General features: G+C 44.8%; 10 protein-coding genes across 10 annotated transcripts; 5 read left to right on the top strand and 5 right to left on the bottom strand. All coding sequences in view use genetic code 12, as the record gives it.

The window, feature by feature from the left end:
• Positions 1 to 60: 60 nt before the first annotated feature.
• On the bottom strand, positions 61 to 2,538 carry CXQ85_000010 (beta-glucosidase; the record flags this gene model as incomplete). The annotated part of the gene is made up of 1 exon (XM_025483770.1): positions 61 to 2,538. The coding sequence occupies one exon, from the start codon at positions 2,536 to 2,538 to the stop codon at positions 61 to 63; it is 2,478 nt and encodes an 825-aa protein (XP_025341985.1).
• Positions 2,539 to 3,357: 819 nt separating this feature from the next.
• CXQ85_000009 (SDR family NAD(P)-dependent oxidoreductase) lies at positions 3,358 to 4,122 on the top strand (the record flags this gene model as incomplete). Its single annotated transcript, XM_025483769.1, has 1 exon — positions 3,358 to 4,122. The coding sequence occupies one exon, from the start codon at positions 3,358 to 3,360 to the stop codon at positions 4,120 to 4,122; it is 765 nt and encodes a 254-aa protein (XP_025341984.1).
• A 90-nt stretch (positions 4,123 to 4,212) lies between these two features.
• On the bottom strand, positions 4,213 to 5,196 carry CXQ85_000008 (amidohydrolase family protein; the record flags this gene model as incomplete). The annotated part of the gene is made up of 1 exon (XM_025483768.1): positions 4,213 to 5,196. The coding sequence occupies one exon, from the start codon at positions 5,194 to 5,196 to the stop codon at positions 4,213 to 4,215; it is 984 nt and encodes a 327-aa protein (XP_025341983.1).
• Positions 5,197 to 5,390: 194 nt separating this feature from the next.
• On the bottom strand, positions 5,391 to 6,299 carry CXQ85_000007 (dihydrodipicolinate synthase family protein; the record flags this gene model as incomplete). The annotated part of the gene is made up of 1 exon (XM_025483767.1): positions 5,391 to 6,299. The coding sequence occupies one exon, from the start codon at positions 6,297 to 6,299 to the stop codon at positions 5,391 to 5,393; it is 909 nt and encodes a 302-aa protein (XP_025341982.1).
• Positions 6,300 to 6,976: 677 nt separating this feature from the next.
• On the top strand, positions 6,977 to 8,665 carry CXQ85_000006 (uncharacterized protein; the record flags this gene model as incomplete). The annotated part of the gene is made up of 1 exon (XM_025483766.1): positions 6,977 to 8,665. The coding sequence occupies one exon, from the start codon at positions 6,977 to 6,979 to the stop codon at positions 8,663 to 8,665; it is 1,689 nt and encodes a 562-aa protein (XP_025341981.1).
• Positions 8,666 to 9,023: 358 nt separating this feature from the next.
• On the top strand, positions 9,024 to 11,644 carry CXQ85_000005 (uncharacterized protein; the record flags this gene model as incomplete). The annotated part of the gene is made up of 2 exons (XM_025483765.1): positions 9,024 to 10,951; positions 11,059 to 11,644. The coding sequence occupies 2 exons, from the start codon at positions 9,024 to 9,026 to the stop codon at positions 11,642 to 11,644; spliced, it is 2,514 nt and encodes an 837-aa protein (XP_025341980.1).
• Positions 11,645 to 12,420: 776 nt separating this feature from the next.
• On the top strand, positions 12,421 to 14,478 carry CXQ85_000004 (fungal specific transcription factor domain-containing protein; the record flags this gene model as incomplete). The annotated part of the gene is made up of 1 exon (XM_025483764.1): positions 12,421 to 14,478. The coding sequence occupies one exon, from the start codon at positions 12,421 to 12,423 to the stop codon at positions 14,476 to 14,478; it is 2,058 nt and encodes a 685-aa protein (XP_025341979.1).
• A 149-nt stretch (positions 14,479 to 14,627) lies between these two features.
• On the bottom strand, positions 14,628 to 15,890 carry CXQ85_000003 (L-rhamnonate dehydratase; the record flags this gene model as incomplete). Its single annotated transcript, XM_025483763.1, has 1 exon — positions 14,628 to 15,890. One exon carries the CDS (start codon positions 15,888 to 15,890, stop codon positions 14,628 to 14,630), a length of 1,263 nt encoding a protein of 420 aa, XP_025341978.1.
• Positions 15,891 to 16,586: 696 nt separating this feature from the next.
• Positions 16,587 to 18,260, top strand: CXQ85_000002 (FMN-dependent alpha-hydroxy acid dehydrogenase; the record flags this gene model as incomplete). Its single annotated transcript, XM_025483762.1, has 1 exon — positions 16,587 to 18,260. One exon carries the CDS (start codon positions 16,587 to 16,589, stop codon positions 18,258 to 18,260), a length of 1,674 nt encoding a protein of 557 aa, XP_025341977.1.
• A 2,907-nt stretch (positions 18,261 to 21,167) lies between these two features.
• CXQ85_000001 (uncharacterized protein) lies at positions 21,168 to 21,518 on the bottom strand (the record flags this gene model as incomplete). Its single annotated transcript, XM_025483761.1, has 1 exon — positions 21,168 to 21,518. A coding segment is annotated over one exon (351 nt), but the record flags the coding sequence as incomplete, so codon positions are not given.
• Positions 21,519 to 21,700: the final 182 nt, after the last annotated feature.

The raw sequence follows: 21,700 nt of genomic DNA, 5'->3' as shown, positions 1-21,700 counted from the left end.
ACGAGTTCAGAAGTAGCTGTTGTGCCGTATTATCGATTAAAATAGCAGGATGAAACTAAACTAAAGCATAGTCCAGTTAGTGCTCTTTTCAATTTTGAAGGTCTTGGTAGCCTCAAGCTTGTCGCTCGAAGAGCCAACTGCAACTTCGTAATCACCGGCCTCTAAAGTCCATTGCTTGATATTGGTGTTGTAGAATGAACAAGCCAACTTCTTGTCCAAGCTAATATTAGCGGTGATAGAAGTACCTGCCTTACAGAAAACCTTGGTGAAACCCTTCAAGCTCTTGACAGCGACAGGAACAGATGAATTCTTAGGCAAGACGTAAGCCTGGACCACAGCAGAGCCATCAATCGCACCTGTGTTCTTCACATCAACAGACAATTGAATGCTTTCTTCGCCAACATCAACCTTGAGGTTGTCAAACGCAAAGGATGTATAGGAAAGACCGTGACCAAAAGCGAACAATGGCTCAATCTTGCTAATGTCGTTGTGGCGGTAGCCCATGTAGATATCGTCGAGGTAGGTCAAGGAGTAGCTCTTATCAAGTTCGAAACTGGTAGCAGAGGAATTGTCCTCGTACCTCTTTGGCCAAGTGTATGTGAGCTTACCGCTTGGGTTGTAGTCGCCGAAGACAACATCATAAATGGCATTTCCGAGCTCTTCACCGAGGTATCCAGAGTGCAAAAGAGCCTTTGCCTTCTTCTCCCAAGGAAGAGTGACTGCTGTTCCACTCTCGACAATGATCACAGAGTTGGGGTTGCTGTCCAAGACAGACTCAACAAGCAAGTCTTGGTAAGGTGGCATGCCCATGGTGGAACGGTCAATACCCTCAGTCTCAAAGTCCTTGTTAAGACCAGTGATGACAATTACCTGTTCGTACTTCTTGGCAAGCTCAACAGCCTCCTTGATATATTCCTCTGGAGCAACAGCCTTCTCGAGACCACAGTATAAGCAGCCCGCCAGCATTCCTCCCTTGCCAGAAGTGCTTTCAAAATCAACTTCAAACAAGTAGTCCTTACCAGCTTCCAAATAAACCTCTGAGAAAATTACCGGAGCGTTCATACCCATGTCACTTCCCGACTTGTAATTGTTAATATGAGTAGCTTTTACCTCACCGTCAATTAAAACCCAGGCAGAACCACCTACCTTCAAGTTGAATCTGTATTTTGCAGATTCGGGAACATTAATAGTAACCAGGAAAGTTGCGTGCAAGTGGTGGCCCGGTCTGATAGTGGCAGGGTCGTACTCAAACATCATGACACTGACCTCTGGAATTGTCAACTCGCTAATAACCTTCCTGTCCTTGACGGATCTTGGTTCATCGTAGGTACAGTATTTAATAGGTTTCTTCGACTGTTCCTTAGCGTACAGACCCAATGATGGAAGGATTTTTCTGTTTGGAGCACCAATGACCCAGTCGACGTTGGACTCACCAAGATTCTCAACCAAAGCGTCATACATGGAAACAGGGTGGTATGCGTTCACAGTACAAGCACCACCAGCGCAGTAGTTGGCCTTCTTTGCAGACTCGCCAATAACCAACACCTTCTTTTTTTGCAATGGAAGAATGTTCTCATTTCTCAACAACACAAGCGCCTCTCTAGCAGCCTGGCGGTTAAGCGCAATAACCTCTTTGTTGTGAAGCTGGCCCTCGTAAGCGTCTTCTGGAATACCAGACTTGGCAGCACCATTCACCAAGGTCAACACACCTCTGACTGCTTCATTCAAAGACTCCTCAGTGACAGTTCTATGTTGAACGCAGTTTTCCACAAGCTTTCCTCTCCAGATTGGAGGACCGGGCATCTCAAGGTGCAACCCGGCATTGATACTGTCAGCAGTTGAAACCGTGCCGAACCAGTCGGACATAAAACATCCCTTGAAGCCCCATTCCTTCTCGACAATCTCCCTCATCAAGTACTCATTTTCAGAACCGTGTTTACCCCTGATCTTATTGTAAGCAGTCATATACGACTCTGGGTCGTTCTTCTTCTGCACAATCATAAATGGGAGCATGTAAATTTCTCTAAGAGCACGCTCAGAAAGCTCCACGTTCATGGCCGTACGGTCGTCTTCCTTATCATTGCAAGCCAAGTGCTTAGGACAAATCATCATCTTTCTGTCCTTGATACCCAGAGACAATGCTGAAGCCAAGAGACCAGTCAAAACGGGATCCTCGCCAAAAGACTCGAAACTTCTACCGCCCAAAGGACTTCTTGCCATGTTAATAGTAGGGCCCAAAACAAGATGGGCTCCTTTGGCACGGGCCTGGTCTCCCATCATCTTACCAAGCTCATACATCAAGTCTGTGTTCCAAGAACACGCCAAAACCGTTCCACTTGGAATGGACGCCGTAGGTACAGCATCAGTAAACTTCGTTCCTCTCACACCGTAAGGCCCATCTGAAAACCTCAAAGAGGGAATACCAAGGCGGTGAACTGGATAAGTGTGCCAGAAGTCTCTACCACTGATAAGGTAGGCCTTTTCTTCCACCGTCAACTTGGAAATGACGTCTTCGATATCGATCTGTTTAACCTCCATTATGGAATGTGTTCTTTTTGAACAACAAAACCAGAAGAGAAAACCCCCATTTATATACTTTCGGAGTTGTTACGATGGAAAACTAAATGGAACTAAACAATGCACTCTGCGAGCCCCGCATCGGTGAGTGAATTTTTCGCTTGAAAGAGACAATACCGTGCGCTGGAAGTCTTAGAAACATGGTATTTCGAAGCGAAAAAGACGAATCTGAACGTCCCAGTTGAAGAAGTTTAATTAGAAAAACAAATAATACTGTTTGGTTTTTTTAAGACTCAGAGAGGCCAAATTCACCTCGTATACCCCAGATCGCATCAACATGGTTCCGAAACGCAGGTGCTCGGCAGGAATGCAACTTTTACCGCTTCCAACTCGAAATGGGTTGTGAACTCGGCAAGCAAAAGCGCCAGCAAGTGCATTGTTGGAGGATGGAAACGAAGCTTTTTCTCCGTATTCGGTGAATCGAAGCGGATACGGAGGTTGCCTTGGATTTGTTGGCTGAACGTTCCTTGGAAAACTTCTCTGTGGAGTGTCTCGGCTATGTATCGCTAAAAAATATGTGCGCCCAATAGACTTGGCTATGGGTTCGAAGCATGCACTTTTTAGTCAGTCTTGACAAACCAGCGGGAGCTACGATAATAGGGGAGATTCGGTTTCTTGGAGTAACCCATCAACTTTCATTGATGGTCTTTTTTCAAGCAATTGAAGGGGCCCTCTGCTTCTGCTTCGTCGGAACATCATTCCCCCGAAACCCCTCTCCTACTTCGCACTACACAATCTACATTTAAAACCATCTTCTCCTCGTAAACTCTTTATAGTATCATGCTCTTGAAAGGAAAAGTGGTTGTCATTACTGGCGGAGTCACAGGGATCGGTAGAGCCATTGCGGTTGAAATGGCTGCTCAAGGAGCCAAGGTTGTGGTCAATCACTTGGACAGTGTAGAACAGGCCCAACTTGCCTTAGAGCTTGGCGACGAAATCGGATCTAAAGACTTTTTGGCTGTACCCGGTGACATTTCCAAACCGGAAACCAGTAAACTATTGATTTCAAGGACGATTGAACGTTTTTCAGAAATCAATGTCTTTGTTTCCAACGCTGGAATCTGTCAATTTGCTGATTTCCTCGAGATGGATCCAGAAATCTACTACAAAACTGTCGATGTGAACTTGAACGGATCTTTTTTCGCCATTCAGGCTGCTGCCAGGCAAATGAAGGTTCAGGGTAAGGGCGGAAGTATCATCGCTATTCTGTCGATATCTGCTCTTGTTGGAGGCTCCATGCAAGCCCATTACACTCCAACGAAAGCTGGAATTGTCTCTCTCATTCAGTCTACAGCTTGTGCTTTGGGCCCATACGGTATCAGATGCAATGCCATCCTTCCAGGCACAATCCAGACTGTTCTTAACGAGGAGGATTTGAAGGACCAGGACAAGAGAAAATACATGGAGGGAAGAATCCCGCTTGGAAGATTGGGAGTGACGCAAGACATTGCTGGTCCTGCTGTGTTTTTGGCAAGCGACATGTCTAGATACATGAACGGTGCTCAGCTCCTCGTGGACGGTGGTGCATTTGTCAACTTTCAATAACCGTGAATATAGGATATAATGGAGGTGGTTGCAATTAACTTCAAATACATAGATACGTTACCAAGGAATTAATTCATTTATGTGAAACTATTAGAGATTATACCCTTCAATGTAGTTGGTCTCGTAGATTCTCCTCTTATCCTCCTCAGAGGCATTAACTCGATCCAAGAGGTCTTCTGTCACCGTGAACCACCAAGAGCTCAACTCATCAGCACTAAAAATATTCGTCACGGGCCAATTGCTGGCCCACATTGTCCTTTTTGGTCCCCAAAGATCATAAGTGACTTTAAACCATGGGAAAATCAAGTCTGCAATCCTTTTGAGATCTTTGGGGGTGTCACTAGGGAGTTCCGAGAAGCACCCAGAAAGCTTCATGTACGAGTTTGGAGTGAGCTTATACATTTCAGTAATCAAGGCCCTCCATTTGGTAAAAAGCTCATTTTGCTCGATTCCCTCAACATCAAGCTCGAGGTGTGGTTTGGTCAAGTGGTTAATGATATACTTCACGTTGGGCACCTGGCGAAAGAGCTCGACGGACTCTTCAAATTGCCATATTCCGCCGTTATGAACATCTATTCCATAGTCAAAAACGTAGTTGTTTGCATCTAGCCACTTCAAACCCTCAATGACGTTTGGATCTAGCATGGTTTCGGGCAGTTTATCCTGGAAGAGATACCGGTACCCCTTGACGAGCTTGTACTGTTCACCGAGCTCTTTCTGCAACACATCCACGAATTCAGTAATTCCAGTGCCCCATGGAAGGGGAATCAATGGAATCAAAGCTTTCACATAACCAGTCTCTTTGGTCACTTCACCTTGCCTTCCCGTGTTGTATCGCAGAACGAACTTGCACTCTTCAATTGCATTCCTCATGCCTTCCATTCCATTATCTAGCGTATGAGCGCAAATAGCTTCGATCCAGATGACGCCAGTAACTGTGTATCTTGGGTCTTTGGAGCTAGTGTACTCTTCGAGGCGATGGTTCCCAGCAAGCACGTCCGGCTGCTCCCGGAGCCATATATGTTTTAATGAGTCATCTATGAGGTGGATATGGGAATCGACGATGTTGTACATGGAGAAGAAGAAAGTGGTGAGAGTTCAATTCTTTTTTGCTATTTTTTATGGTGATGGATCATAGAGATACGCACAAATATGCAACCTATACGCATTGGTGGGGCAGTAGTGAGGGGCACTACCACAGCGGAACATTATAAACCCGATGGGCCCTACCAGAAACCAATGAAAAAGTCATCCATATACTATAATCCTTAGAGGGTTCTTTCGGCGTCGGCGCATTCCGTGAAGCAATCCTCGTAGTCTTCCCAGCCCAGCACATCCTGGTTGAGTGGGGCTCTGCCCAAGTACGTCTCGCCAAAACCAGTGGCTTTTTGAATAGCTTTTTTGATTCCAATTACTCCAAAGCGAACCACAAGTTCTTCGCCAAGAGTGGCAATCCACTGCAAACTCTCTGCAGTGGCAAGGTCGCCCAGGTCGTACGCTTTCAATATGTTCACGTAGAGCTTTGGAAACGCTCCACTCAAGGCGTCCACTGTACCGTCAAACCCAACAGAGAGAGCAGGAAGCAAGATCTGGCCCAAACCGGTGAGACAGGTGAATTTGCCGACTTTGATCGACGGATTCAACCCGATTGCGGTATGATGGGCAACATCGCCGTGGGAGATCTTGGTGCCTACAATGTTAGGGTGCCTTGAAAGAGTCACCACAGTGCTTGGCTCCACCACGACATTGTTAGTAACTCCTGGATAAATGTAAATGAGAATAGGTAACTCTGAATTGTCAGCTACCTCGGTGTACCAGTCAATTATACCCTGCTGCTTTATGGACGGTCCAAAGTAGGAACTGGGTAACACTAAAGCATGAGATGCGCCAGCTTGCTTCAAAGACAGAATTTCTGCAAGTGCTTCCTCAGTACAGTGCTGGCTGACACCTCCCATGATAGGGAAATCAGGTACGCTTTTGTGGATATGGGAGACCACCTGGGCTCTTTCTTTTCTGGTCAAATGGCCCATTTCGCCAGTTGAGCCCATAACGATAAGGCCTGCTATGCCATTGTTCTTCAAAAACTGGGCATGTTTCACCTGGGTCTCGAAGTCGATGGTTTTGAGGTCTTTTTTGAAGAACGTGGGAACGGGGGTGTAGATTCCTCTTTTGATCATGGCGGGCAGAAGATGGTGGAGAAATTACTGGATGAGAGAGAGACATGGTTGCAAGTTTATAAGCATTCTCGTAGTCGGAACATCATTGTTCCGCTCCCTGTGCAATGCCATGCACCCCACATTTACTGAGCCCTTGTTTGATCTATGTCTTGCATGGCATTTGATGCGATGAGGCACCAAAAGAGCTGATTGGGCCTTGAGCTTCTTTAATGCTCTCGACTTATACAAAACATACTAATCTAATAAGCTTCAAAACGAAAAACTCGCCTCGAGAAAATATGAGAACACAATATAGCCATGCATAAGCTGACGCGTCAAAGATCTTCGCACCTTTTGTGAAACATCCCCACCATACTTCACTGAACCAGCATGTAATCGGATGATCAGTAAGAAATTCAACCAAACCTCCATCCTTGAGCCTCCCCCGCCCTCAACCCTTGAGTACCAATACATCACCATATTCTCCATTCCTCGTACTTGTCCTCGTATGAACTGCAGGCCTCATGCAGACGAACATATAGGGCAGGCGTCCATTCCCATCGAGCCCCACTCATTACCCCAAAGCGGCGCAAGTATGATTCTCCGAACCCCAGTTCAGGAAACCGTCAGCGATGAGGCATCAAGTCGAGCCTCAAGTATAAATCTGTGCATAACTGGCTTTCTGAAGATCAACAAGAATGGTATCAGACTCGAATACTAAGACTATCACTGAAGACGAAAGCATCGATATGAGTGATGGGAACATACTCAGTGACCAAAAACAAGTAGCTCTTGCTCAACAGGACTTGGACCATCGCCTTACCAAATGGCAGGCGGTGAAAGCATACCCGCAAGCTTGCATATATATCTTGATCTTGGTGTGGTCGCTTATCACTGTGGGCTATGAGAACCAGGCCTCGGGTATTGTTCTTTCGGTACCTACTTTCAGAAGAGACTTTGGTTATGCTGTTGTTAGTGATGGCGAAACGCAGTATACTTTGGACCCGCAGTGGCAGTCTGCCATTACTGGAGGTGCTAGTGCTGCTTTGGTTTTTGGTTCTTTTATGGGCACTACTATTGTTGACTACGTGGGGAGAAAATGGATCATGACTACTTGTGTTGTGGGTACTATTGCGTTTGTTGGTGTTGAGTTTGCTGCAACAAATATCCAGGTATTTTTTATTGGCAAGTTTCTTAACGCTATCCTTTTAGGTGTCATTCAGACCGTTGGTGCTTCCTATGTCGCTGAATTGACTCCTTTGGCTTTGAGAGGTATCTGTACAATGACAGTGAATCTTTCGTTCTGCGTTGGCCCTTTTATTTGCACAATTGTGGCTTATTTCACTTCTACCAGGGACGACCGCTGGTCATATAGGGCCATTTTCTGCTCACAGTGGTTCTTCGCTGTGACTGCCTCGGTTTTCTTGTTTTTTATCCCAGAATCGCCATACCACCACGTATTGAAAGGTAATGACGACAAAGCTCTTGGTTCCTTGAGAAAGATTCATCCTGACGGTTCTGCTGAGTCTCAGCTTGCTGTTATTCGTGCTACTGTCGACGAAGCCAAGGTGTTGTCCAAGTCTGGTTCGTGGTTCGAGGTCTTCAACAAAAAGAACATCAAGAGAACATTGATTGCAATTGCTCCGTTCTTGATGCAACCTCTTAGTGGTTTGGCATACGTGATGTCTTACCAAACCTATTACTTCCAGATTGCTGGAATAACGACCCGTGAATCCTTCAAAATCAGTTGTGGCGCCCAGGCTCTTTCTGTCGTTGGAACGCTCTTGTCGCTTTTCATGGTTGATCGTTTTGGAAGAAGATTCATTCTCCTTTACGGGATGCTGTCTCTCGCAGTATTGAACCTTTTGATTGCTGCCTTGGGTCTAAACAGAAGCAGTCAACCGCTCCTCCTTGCTTCCTCGGCGTTTTTGACAATGTACAATTTCTTCTACAATTCAGGAATTGGTCCAATTGCTTACGTCTACAACACCGAGATTCCCACCTCCAGATTGCGTGCCAAGACCGTTGCCGTTGGTATTGCTTCCTCTAATTCTCTCAACACAATGTGGGCTTTTGTTCTTCCATACATGTTCAACGTCGATCAAGCGAACATGGGATCTGCCATCAACTTCATCTTCGCTGGCTGCTGCTTTGTTTCGGTGTTTGTTTTCTTCTTCTTCATGCCAGAGGCCTCTGGAAGGTCCTATGAAGAGATTGACGAGATGTTCATGGCCAAGGTGCCATACAGAAAATGGTCGTCTTACGTCACCTCAGTTTCCGTTGAAAGCAAACAGGTCATTTTGGAACAATGCAAGGAAGAAACTGAACACGTTGAAGAGGTAAAGAAGAATGAGGTTTTGACTAACGACAAACAAGTTATAGTTTGATACTGTAATTAATGAAAATTTATGCCTTTGATGTACGAGATATGTACCCCACTTCTTCCCATGCACTTTATGCATCGCAAGCTTTGTAACTCTATATTCCAATTGCCTTGAATCACTGATACTATGGAATTGAAAGAAGGCAGAATCTTTACCAATCGCAATGATATCGGCCCTGAAGAGCTCTAGATCCAGCTCTTGGGGCTGAATCTCCGAGATCCCTGGGGAGAACCTCGCATATTGTCACAAAACAGGAAATGCGTGCCCCTCCTCAGCGGAACGATGTTGTGCCGACATTTTTCACTTCACGTAATAAATACCCACATAGATCCGGCTTCAATATGACTCAAATAGATTGACAATGAAGGTCGAGCATATCTCGTTCAATTCCACAAAACCAGGTCCTCTCGAGGGTACCATCAACAATGCCACACCCTCTATCTCCTGGAAGTTTTTCGGGTCAGAGCAGTCCTGGCAACAGGCAGCGTACCAGATCAAAGTACGTTTAGGTAACGACCTTCAATGGAAAGAATTTCCAGTGGTTAGTTCAAACAAGAACCTCTTTGTTGAGTGGCCAGGCGAACCGTTGAAGTCTAGAGCATCTTTCGATCTCAGTGTCAGAGTCCAAGGTGACGATGGAAATTTTTCAGAATGGAGTGAGCCTGTTCATGGCCAAGTTGGTTTGTTGTCAGATCAGGAGCAATGGCCGGCTAGGTTTATAGCCATGGAGAATCAGCCTCGGGAGGACGGAGAAACCGCCCCGGAGACGTTGTTCCGTAAATGCTTCCCACTTTCAAAGAAGGTCAAGTCAGCTAAGGTTTTCAGCACAGCTTTGGGGATTTATAACCTTGAGCTCAACGGGACTAAGGTAGCCGAGGATTTTCTCAACCCAGGGTGGACGACCTACGAGAAACGCTTGTTGCATCAGTGTTACGACGTGACCCATTTGGTCAAGTCAGGCTCTAATGTCATTGGCGCCAGAGTCGGCGCAGGATGGTACCTGGGCAAGTTTGGTTTCGACGGAGGACTTGTGAATATCTATGGTGACAAAAGAGCCATCAGTTTGTTCATTGAGACCACCTACGAAGACAATTCTACGGAATTGGTTTGCTCAGACGACTCTTGGAGTGCTTCTTACGGGCCTATCGTGGCAGCAGGTTTGTACGATGGAGAAACGTACGATGCCACTAGAGAAATTCAAGGCTGGTCTTCTGATGCACTTGTTGGTAAAGATTGGGCCCGTGTGGAAGTAATTGATTTTGATATTTCCAGGATCGAGCCCCAATCGTATCCTCATGTTACAGTTCAAAGGACAATCACAGCTAGGCTTCTTCCACCCACTCCTAAAGGAAAGACCGTGCTTGATTTTGGAGAAAACATTGTTGGAGTGCCCCGCTTCACCAATATCAAGGCCAGAAGAGGATATAAAGTGACCTTGAGATTTGCAGAAGTCATGGAGCACGGTGAATTGGGAACCAGACCTTTGAGAAGCGCTAAATGTACTGATGAATACACTTTTAAAGGTGACGCTAATGGAGAGCTGTACCAGCCACGTTTCACTTTCCATGGCTTTAGATACTGCGAGGTGGATGACCCTGAGAATGTTCTTGACTTGGCGAAACTCGAAGCAGTGGTGATTTCAACCAATGCCAGGCAGATCGGTCATTTTGAGTGTGATAACGCTTTGTTAAACCAATTACACAGCAACGTCATTAGAAGCACCAGAGGAAACTTCATCACCCTTCCTACCGACTGTCCTCAGCGTGATGAGAGAATGGGGTGGACTGGAGACATTGCTGTGTTTGGAAAAACTGCTGCTTTCTTGTTAGACTGTTCCTCGATGTTGGACAACTTTTTGAAGGATTTGTGGAGTGAGCAGCGAATGAGAACCTCGGGACCTTGGCCCCATGCGCCTGCTGTGGTTGTTCCGGACGTTGTAAAGCACTTGAAGCACTTTTGGGATAACCAGATTAGTGCCATATGGCAAGACTGTGCAGTTATTTTGCCTTTTTCGTTGTTCAGAGCTACTGAAAACATTAATTTGTTGAAGCAGCAGTATGAGAGCATGGAGACATGGATTGAGTGTCTTCCCAAATTGGAGCATCAGATGTTGTGGGACAGAACTAATGTTTTCTTGCAATTGGGAGACTGGTTAGATCCCGCTGCCCCTCCTGACAGACCTGCAAACGGAAAAACTGACAAGTACCTCGTTGCTAATGCGTTTTTCTACCACGTCTTGACCAGTATGGTAACCATCAGCGAGCTAGTGTACCCAGAGAATGTTTCTAAGTACCAAAAATGGCCGCCCAATGCAAAACAGATTGGCTTGAAGAGTATTGCAAGGAAAGCGGTGAATTGATGAGCGACTCAGAAACTGCCTATTCTCTTGCCATTAGCTTGGGCCTATATAATAGCAAGAAACAAGTCGAATTTGCCGGTAACCGTCTTTCAGAACTTGTGAAAAAGGCCAACTATACCATTGGTACTGGTTTTGCTGGAACACCACACATTTTACCAGCCTTGTTTGCTACGGGACACTATGAAGAAGCCTTCTCGATGCTTCTCGCCAAAGAGTGCCCATCGTGGCTTTATCCAGTGACCATGGGCGCCACAACGATCTGGGAAAGATGGAATTCGATGATGCCTGATGGAACCATCAACCCTGGGGAAATGACCTCCTTCAACCATTATGCTTTGGGTGCTGTGGCCAGTACAATGCACGAAATCATTGGTGGTGTTTCCATTCTTGAGCCAGGGTATAAAAGATTCAAGATCTGCCCACACCCTGGCGGAAACTTGAAGAGATGTCATGTTGAACACGAGTCTCCATATGGGGTTGTTTCCTCGCGGTGGAAGATTTGTGGTGACGAGTTTATATTGGACGTGACGATTCCACCTAACACCAAGGCAGTCATTGAGTTGCCCAATGGGCACTCCGAGGAGCATGGATCCGGAAAGTACACTTTTACTTGCAAATTCTGAGGTTAGGTAATAAAGCAATGGATGTTGAGTATAGGACTAAAGGGGTTTTAAAGGTCTGTGATAGGTCATGATCAATTGACAGCGTCAGACCTCTACTCGAGTTGAAACGCCTCAGGGAGGTAGAGGAAGCCCTTTTGAACACGTAGATACAACTTCCATTGGGATTTTCTTGAAATTCGATTTTTGTGAACGTTTTTAGTTTTTTCACATTTTCGTCAATCTTACCCACAACCTGTAATCTGCTCGGTCACACTGAAATTACGGAATAAGTAAAAAAAGAATGCAATATAAAAAATGTTGAATTTACGGTGTATTTAAAGATTACATGTTGACATCCAGCCGCTTTTTGTTGGGTATTCAACAAGTCTTATTGGTTCTTGAAAAGCCGAAGATCAGAAAGCAATTGCACGCTCTCCTTCTACTTTAGCCCTGGCACCTATACTTAATTCAGCCAAAGACTACAAGGCCCATCAATTATAAATAAATCTAGCCAATAAGAAACTCAAGCTGATCGTCTCTCCAGCATGTAGTTGACTTCCCCAACTCATGTTCTACCGAGCACCCCCGCATTCTCAACAATTTCCTACTACTCAGCGTTCATGGTTCAAGAAGACCCAACCACGAGCCGTACGTCTAAAGCATGTACGGAATGCAAAACACAAAAGAAGAAATGTGATCGGGGAGTCCCTAAGTGTGGCTATTGCACGAAGAAAGACCTTGTCTGTGAGTATCAAACTCTCCAGAAACCAGGGCTTCCCAGCGGGTATGGAGCATCCATGTTGGAGAAGATTAGCAATATCGATGATCTACTTGTTCTGAAAAGTGACTTGGTAATCCTGGACTTGCAAGCTATCTATACGACCGTTCGGTCCTTGGAGTCTAAGGTGCTGCAGGTGTTGGAGAACCATCCCAATACGTTGGATCGTCTACCGTCCAATTGCCACGAGCTCGAGTCACACACACAGAACTCTTGGCCTGGTTTTGTTGACGAAGTAAACGGAGATGCCACCAAACTGCCTTCTTCGCTACAGAATGGCAACAACGATCACCTGAAACAGAACGGTGGGAATGGCACTTCCGGGGCTTCAAACGGATTAGTGTCTGAGGCTCCACTAAACGGGGCAAGTAGCTCAAAGACTTCCTCCTCAGCACCAGCTCCGGCTGCAGTGGTGCCGTCTGTGTCTGTGTTCATAGAATTGGTTGATATTTTCCACATGAACATATACCCTGGGTTCCGGGTAATTCACCCATCGCTAAGGCCTCAGCTCATTGAGGACTACACCATTCTGCTCTCCAATGACCCCTATGGCGCGGTAATACCGCCTCATCTACTCGGAATTGTATTGGTTGCAGTTCCGTTCATGAAAAACCGTCTCGCGCAGCACGAAATCGACCATTATCAGTCCCATTGCCGCTCTACCATCCTAACGAAATGCATTTCCATCACGCTGATTGAACATCTCCAGGCCATGGCCCTTTTAACGTTCGATCTGTTTGGAAGGTCCAACGATCCACTCACTTGGAGTTACATTGCACTAATATCCGCCGCAGTCATCCATTTAGGCCTTACGAAAGAGCACGTTGATAGCGACAAAAGTGAAGTTCCTCAAGAGACCCTGCCTGACGGTCCTCCCTCAAAAAAACCAAGGATAATTACCCCACAAAGCATCACTTCACTAAGGAAAACAGTGACCCCTTTTGAGAGAGAATGTGAGCGAAATTTGTTCTGGGAGATTTTCCTCTTGGACAGGCTCTCAAGCGTCTCAAATTCGTTTCCTTGCAAAATCGATGAGACAGAAATCGACCGACAGCTTCCTCTACGCGACGACTTGTGGACCAGACTGATGAAATGGGAGAATGGTCGCAAGTTAAACGAACCGAATGCAACAACGCCGCAACTCAATGAAATACATGACTCAGCTGCCTATTTGGTGGAGATTGTCGCCAAGTTGGGCAAAATCCACACATTTCTCCGGAAACCATTTGACATCAGCGACGTCAAGCAGGTCTTAGCTTGGCAGATGAAGTTTTCTGAATTAAATGCTGAGATTCTGCTCTGGAAAAGCCAGTTGCCTGATACTTACCAGAAGTTCTTCGACACACGACAATTTGCCTTTGAAAAGGAGCTTACAGTGAAGGACAGCTTGTTGTTCTCCATCTACCACATGACAATCATAAGACTTCACTCCTCTATCGGCTACCAGAACTTCGACTCGGACTATATTCTTTTTTCTAGTATGTCCAGATCCAAGTGTCTAGAGTCGGCTCATAATATAGCAGCCTACTCCATGAAAATTCCTGTTTCGTCTGCCTACACTAAGATAGATCCATTGGCCATATGTGGACCTTACTATGGCTTCACGATTTGGGTGGCCGCCCGGCTACTACTTGTCAATGCTATTCGGTCGGAGGAAGAGTTTTGCACAGAATTGGAAGAACTTCTTCTGGCACTTTCTCACATAGGCTCGCTATGGAGGAGCTCAGCAAAGTATAAGGAGATTATAGATTTGCTCAAGAAGGAAGAGTCAGAGTACAGAGCCAATGGCGAAAGTGTATTCACAATTTATCCCTCTTTGGCTCTGGATGAAAAAGATGGAGGGTCTCTACTTTCTCTCCACCCAGAGAGCTCCCGCCTTCTTTCTGACATGCGTTTCAATGCCTATAGTCTTGACGTAATTTTATCCAAAAAGATCGAGCAGAACAAGAAGGACGGGATTTCAATTTCTCCACACAACCAAACAGACTTTTCGAACTTCTTCCAATGGTTCCAAATTCCAATTAGTGAGCTCCATGGTGTATCGGCCAATCCGTTCACAGACCTTTACCAGTCATAGACATACGCAAGATTCACAGCTACAATGTTTCTCTATCTTAATTGGTTTGATATATTGACTATCAACCCTAAAAATGTAACAGATAGAATTTCTATTTGGACAAGTGATGAATATCACAGCTGGTACGTCACATTCGTCACGATAAAAGCTTACTTATGTCCATTGACTATCTTGTGTCCGTTGGCCTCAATCTTCAACGGTCTCTCCGGCGATGGCAGCAAAATGTACTCCGCATCGACCAACTGAACTTGTGGGTTCAAGGTCAAACCAAAACCAGGCTTATCAAAGTCAGAAACATTCAAGAAGCCCTTTGTCGGAACAGGCTCATCGATAAACAAGTTTCCAAAGACAGGCAACACACTCTTAGAGTCTGGAGAGTTGGCAAGGTATTCCTGGAATGGAGTATTCTGCTGAGAGACAACAAAGTGATAGGAGTACGGACCAGATGCATGGGGCACCACAGGAATATCGTAAGCAGCAGCTTGGGCAGCCACCTTCAATAACTCGGTCATACCGCCAACCCACATAACATCTGGTTGCAAGATATCGAGGTTTCTTCCTTCGATCAACTTACGGAAACCATAACGGGTATATTCGTGCTCCCCAGTAGTCCACTTGACTCTAGGGTGGGCTCTCTTCAACAATTCAAAGCCATCAAAATCATCAGGGTGCAAAACCTCCTCAAACCAGTTGATGTTCAAGTCCTCGGTGGCAGTGGCTAACTCAATGGCATAAGGAACCGTCAAAGACATGTAACAGTCGACCATAAGAGGAAAGTCTGGTCCGACAGCCTCCCTGTGCTTCCTCAAAAACTCGACATTCTTCTTCAAGCCCGCGTGTCCCTCATCTGGACCAAAAGGAAGGGCAACCTTTCCACCCCAAAATCCCATCTCTTTAGCTGCAACAGGGTTACAACCGGTGCAGTAGAAATCAAGTCTCTCTCTTGTGGCTCCTCCAATCATTTTGTAGACAGGCTCGTTACGAATCTTACCCAAAAGATCCCAAATCGCCAAGTCGATCACGGAAATCACAGCGATTGGCAAGCCTTTACGCCCATAAAACATGGAGGCACGGAACATCTTGTCCCAAAGTAAGTTGTAATCTCTGGGGTCTGCGTCTTGCAAGAATCTCAAGAAATGTTCTTTAACCAACCAACAAGCAGGTGGGCCTCCGAAACCGGTGGCAAAACCTTTGGTGCCATCTGTAGCCTCTATCTCAACACAAAACGAACCCAAAACGTTGATACCCCAAGAAACCCTGGACTTACGGTATTCCGGGTACTTGGACATGGGGTTGGAGATATCGCTATCGATGAGCCAGTGTCCATTTTCGACATTGTGGTAGTCGCCGCCGATTCCCTTTCCTTCTAAGAGGAAGGTTTTCACGGACTTGATTTTAGGAAAGGAAGACATATTTAATGATGTTGACCATATATTTCATTTCCAGAACTTCTTATACCTCTAGGTCGCAACAAAGATGTTCCGCTGTTGGATTGTGGGGTATCACCACCCCTCTACAGGCGGTTTGGTTCATACTAAAAGCACTATTGAACTTCTTCCGAAACCCTGACTTGTTCCTCCCACTAAAGTACGGTCTTACATTGCACAAAATTCAAGGATTGGCAGATTACTTCAACCTTTGAGGATCCCTCCACAGGTTCCTCAAACTATCACACGAGTGCCGCCGACCTTGTATTTTTCGCAGCCACCCCCACCGCAACAAACTTTAACCGACCCTGCAGAGGCAGCAAATAGGAAAGCTCGGGTTTTTTGATAAGTCGCCGACGCCAATCCAATACCAGCCACCCCAAAGAAGAAGTATGATTTTTATATCAAGCACGGAAAACGTGTCTCCTACCTACACATTCCTATTTCCATTATATCAACCAAATAGTTGTTAGCCACGGGTATATGGTTTGCCGAAGAGAGGGGCTTCAGGGTGTCATATTTACGCGCCATGCCCCACCATTAGATATAAGAGCGCGCTGATTCGGCCCCGCTGCCGTGATGCTGTGGATACTGATATATTTGAAGAATTGGCACTGGCAGCATAAAAAGCTCGAAAGTGTTTGTTGAGACGCTGTTGTGGGAAAGGGAGAAAAGAGATCCATGTTTAGAAGACTACCGTTTGCTCGTTGTTCCCGAAAAGTGGTGAAGGGCAGCAATGCTCGAAGACTTGTTTCTGGTCGAGTGGGTGCTACCAGAGTGAAGCCCACGAACTGGAAACTTCCACTTATCTCGGCACTTTTGCTATCTGCTGCTGCAGTAACTTGGAACTCGATCCCTGTTGCATTGGCCTTAGAGGAATCTACCCGTCAGGGCGTCACGGTCGAAGAGTTGCAAAAACATACGTCTGCAGAAAGCGTCTGGGTCGCTATAAACGGTAAGGTCTATGACTTGACAGGATTCTTGACAAGACACCCGGGAGGAGCGGGTATCATACTAAAATACGCAGGTAAAAATGCATCTACCATTTTCAACAAGTTTCATGCTCCTAACTTCGTGGACAAGTATTTGACGCCTGACGAGTGCTTGGGTCCTTTGATAGGCGAGTTGGAGCCGGAAATAGATATCACCGAGGTGGGTAGCAGCGAATTGAGACAAGAGTACATTGATAACATGCCGCCAATCTCAGAAATCTTCCGTGTTAGCGACTTTGAATATATCGCTAGGAAAATCCTTCCGCCTTCAGCATGGTACTACTACTCAAGTGGCGCTGATGACGAAGTTACGCTCAGAGAGAACCACAATGCATTTTCGAGGATATATTTCAAACCTCGCGTGCTTGTTGATGTCAGTAATGTTGACTTATCAACCACTTTGATGGGTCTGCCTGTCACCGTGCCCTTCTACTCCTCGGCCACTGCACAAGGTAAATTGGGGCATCCTGATGGGGAATGTTCAATTGCAAGGGGTTGTGGGAAGGAAGGTGTCATACAAATGATCTCAAACTACTCGTCTTATCCTTTGGCAGATATTATTGGCGCCGCAGAAAAGGACCAGCATCAGTGGTTTCAATTATATCATGAAAATGAGTCTAATACGAAACTGTTGGTTTCAGAGTGCGAGGAGCTTGGCCTCAAGGGAATTTTCGTCACCGTTGATACTCCAGAGCTTGGTCGCAGAGAAAAAGATATGAGACTTCGAGCTCAGATCGAGGCAAACTCTGATATCCTGGATGACTCCTCCGGAGCTCAAGACCTAAATTCTGCCGTGAGTTATGGTAAAGATACCTCTGTGACATGGAAGGACGTTGAGAACATTTCTTCGGGGACTCGCATTCCAGTGGCTATTAAGGGCGTACAGAGCGTTGATGATGTTGTCTTGGCAGCTGAAAAAGGATTTAAGACGGTGGTGATTTCTAACCACGGTGGTCGCCAGTTGGACTACTCCCGTGCTCCAGTTGAGGTTTTGGCAGACGCCATGCCTGTTCTCAAGGAAAAGGGTTTGGACGGCAAGATTGATATTTATGTGGATGGAGGAGTCAGGCGTGGGTCTGATATCATCAAATGTTTGGCCTTGGGTGCCAAGGGTGTTGGTTTGGGTAGAATCTTTCTTTATGCCAACTCCTGCTACGGTGAAGAAGGTGTTAGAAAAGCCATAGAGTTGTTGAAGTCAGAAATGATTTTGGACATGAAACTCTTAGGTGTTAAAAAAATATCAGATCTCGGCCCGCAACACTTGGACTTGAGAAGCATCCACTCCAGGCTACCGCCTAACGACAATTTGTACAATGAAAACTACGAGCCCTTAACCCCGCCAACTTTCAAACACGAACGTTAGGGGTCATTTGTCAAAGTTACCAGCTTCGTTGTTTGCCGAATTGATTCAACATGACTCCAAGCCCAAGTATATCTATTTTTGTAGAATTCCACTCAAGACTCTCTTTCTTGAGGTAATTTTACTGTCCCTAATTTGTAGTTTTACTGATTCCGTCCAGTTCTTACCGTGGATTGATGTATCGAAATAATGAAACTCATTCATCCTTTAGCTTACAAGTTTAAAAATTAAAAGCAAATCGTATGTATTAATCTAAACGATAGTACACATGAAAGGAACGGCACCACGTCCAGCGTGCTTGTTCAAGTTGTTGTCCTTTGGAGTGTTGTTCTTGTTCTGAGTAGTTTGAGCGGCCATTGTTGTTTGATGATGTTGAAAGAACCTAGGGAAGAAGGCAGGTTTATATATTCATCGGCGGAATAATATTCTCTATCGTCTTTACTGGGCGGTCTCATACGTTTTCCGTTTCCGGTTTATCAATTGGATTCTTATGTTTGATCGACTTGCCTTTTTGGGCGTTTCAATGGTTTCAAAAGCTTGCTAAAAATTAGATAAGAGATCGGGCAAACTTAAAGTAGCCAATGCTATCCCACAATACCATCTTATGATTCTTCATGTAGCAGGTTTCCTCTTAGTCCAATGGGGTACGTGGACATGGCACAATGGACCGACTCAGAAGAGCTCGCCCCATCAGAGAAAAATCGATAAGGCAATTGATTAAATTCGGGCTTTACATAATATTTAATACATCATTGACTTTTATTTCATGGATTTGTGTGTATTTAGTGCTGATGCACATTTGGCTTTTGGTACCATCCATCCCAGAGTGAGAGGAAGTAAAAATCTGTTTCTCATTTATCTTTATTAATTTAAAGCCAAACTATCAAAAATTAAGCTCTATTCTAGCAAACATCCTACCTAAATATGCTTTTCCAACATGACAGTTTGTGGCAGGTTTAGAATTGTTGATCTAAACATTATAACAACGCGTAAGCTGGAGCTCATCTCAAAAGAAAAGGACAGACCAAATGTAAGTAATAGTGTTTCAACACTCTAGAAAATCATTTAACGTGGAAATTATAATTTCCTCCTTTTAAGTGACTTCCTTTCTGCTGTAGCCACCTGGTTTGTTGTTCAAGAAGATAATTAGCCGCTTCAACTGAAAAACAGAGCGGATAGAGCGAATACGTGAAGCAGCCACCTACTGTATCCTAAAAAAGGCCGTGGGCCTTTAAGTAGTATGTGTTTTAGCCCTAACAAAATTTCTAACTATTCTTGCTTTTTCTCTTAAGTGGTTCAACCCCTGTTGTATATTTGTATGTGCAAAAATTTCATTTTGACCGACGATATGAAAGTACCACTTAGAGCTGTCAAAAGCTCCTCAAAACTTTACCACGTATATTTCACGACTTAAGAAGCTATACCCTACACTCTGTTTAATTTTGAAGCAGATTTCGATTTTTGGTGACTGTTTTAAACTTTGCATTTATGTTAGCCCTCCAGAATCGCAGCACATAAGCAAAACGACAACTCGCATTTTCAGAAATACCCAAGATTTATGAAGTATGACTATTAGGATATTGCTAAATATATATACCGTGAATTGTGAAATGAAAAGTCCCACCTATCACTATTCCTAGGGATATTCACTTGCTATAATGCTCTTCATGACGCGTCAGTTTAACACTTGGGAACCCACGAGAAGCCGGGGTACTTCCAGTCCAAAAAGCACTTGAGGGGGTCGAAAAATCGTGAAACTTAGATGACGCATTTATAGGCTTAATAAAAGCATGATGATTGGTTTTGGAGCTCTGGAATACTTATTTTTTTCATACTTTGGTGTTGATTTAATTCGCTCATGGCCCAGAAGAAACGGGCAAGCTAAACCTCCAATAAAACCATAAAATTGTGAAGAATAGATGCATAAGATTAATCAGAGCTCTGTTAGCCCATTTCTGGCTCAAGATTTAGCGGTCTTGCCCTTCATCAGGAATATTATTGAGATAGTATAAAAAAGGCCAAGCTAGTGACTTTACCACCCAACACTAATCAAAAAGCTTTCAAAAATTACCAAACTAATACAAACCACTCTAGATTTATTTACAAATATATCCAGATATTTCTTTAACCTAAGGAGATTGATATCAAGTTTTTGGTGACCATTGGCTTTATCTCGTCTAGGGTACCTAGCGGATTGCAAGATTATAGAAACGGCGATATATATGGACATAAAGAGGTTAGAACGGTTTTAAACGGCTGTCAAAAGTCCTAGAGTCGAAGCTAGAAAAAGAGGGCTATCTTCTTCAAGAGAATTAAATGTAAATTATGTTAGTAGCTCACAAGGTACCACTGGGCCCGAGAGAACCAAAAAAGTAGCGCTTGCAACGAGCAACATAGCCAATCGGCCCATGAATACTGAGATTATTCAGATAAGTCTAATATTACAGAGAGAAAGAGATAATGCAATCAATACGATCAATTCTTCAGTATATGGGGACGAATTTCATATGCGCGTATCCGTCCTGACGTATTTTACCACTTAACCAGAAAACCAATTCTCCCACGAATAATCCAACACCACCAATGAACTTTTCAGACCCACTTTCGGCATCAATTTCTCTTAAGACATCCCAATTAACACTGCTTCCCCATATTCGTCAATCTATGGCAGCTTCCACGGGTAGCAATATTCGTGCGCGGCTCACATTTTTTGGAGATTGCTTAGGTGTCTGGGTTTTCTTAGGTGTCTGGGTTTTCTTAGGTGTCTGGGTTTTTCTTAGGTGTCTGGTGTCTGGGTTTTCTTAGGTGTCTGGGTTTTCTTAGGTGTCTGGGTTTTCTTAGGTGTCTGGGTTTTCTTAGGTGTCTGGGTTTTTCTTAGGTGTCTGGGTTTTCTTAGGTGTCTGGGTTTTCTTAGGTGTCTGGGTTTTTCTTAGGTGTCTGGGTTTTCTTAGGTGTCTGGGTTTTCTTAGGTGTCTGGGTTTTCTTAGGTGTCTGGGTTTTCTTAGGTGTCTGGGTTTTCTTAGGTGTCTGGGTTTTCTTAGGTGTCTGGGTTTTCTTAGGTGTCTGGGTTTTCTTAGGTGTCTGGGTTTTCTTAGGTGTCTGGGTTTTCTTAGGTGTCTGGGTTTTCTTAGGTGTCTGGGTTTTCTTAGGTGTCTGGGTTTTCTTAGGTGTCTGGGTTTTCTTAGGTGTCTGGGTTTTCTTAGGTGTCTGGGTTTTCTTAGGTGTCTGGGTTTTCTTAGGTGTCTGGGTTTTCTTAGGTGTCTGGGTTTTTCTTAGGTGTCTGGGTTTTCTTAGGTGTCTGGGTTTTCTTAGGTGTCTGGGTTTTCTTAGGTGTCTGGGTTTTCTTAGGTGTCTGGGTTTTCTTAGGTGTCTGGGTTTTCTTAGGTGTCTGGGTTTTCTTAGGTGTCTGGGTTTTCTTAGGTGTCTGGGTTTTCTTAGGTGTC

The sequence above is a fragment of the Candidozyma haemuli genome, assembly GCF_002926055.2.
Source record: "Candidozyma haemuli strain B11899 chromosome Unknown A_2014730914, whole genome shotgun sequence".
NCBI lineage: Eukaryota > Fungi > Ascomycota > Pichiomycetes > Serinales > Metschnikowiaceae > Candidozyma > Candidozyma haemuli.
This window is presented reverse-complemented; position numbering and strand designations above follow the sequence as displayed.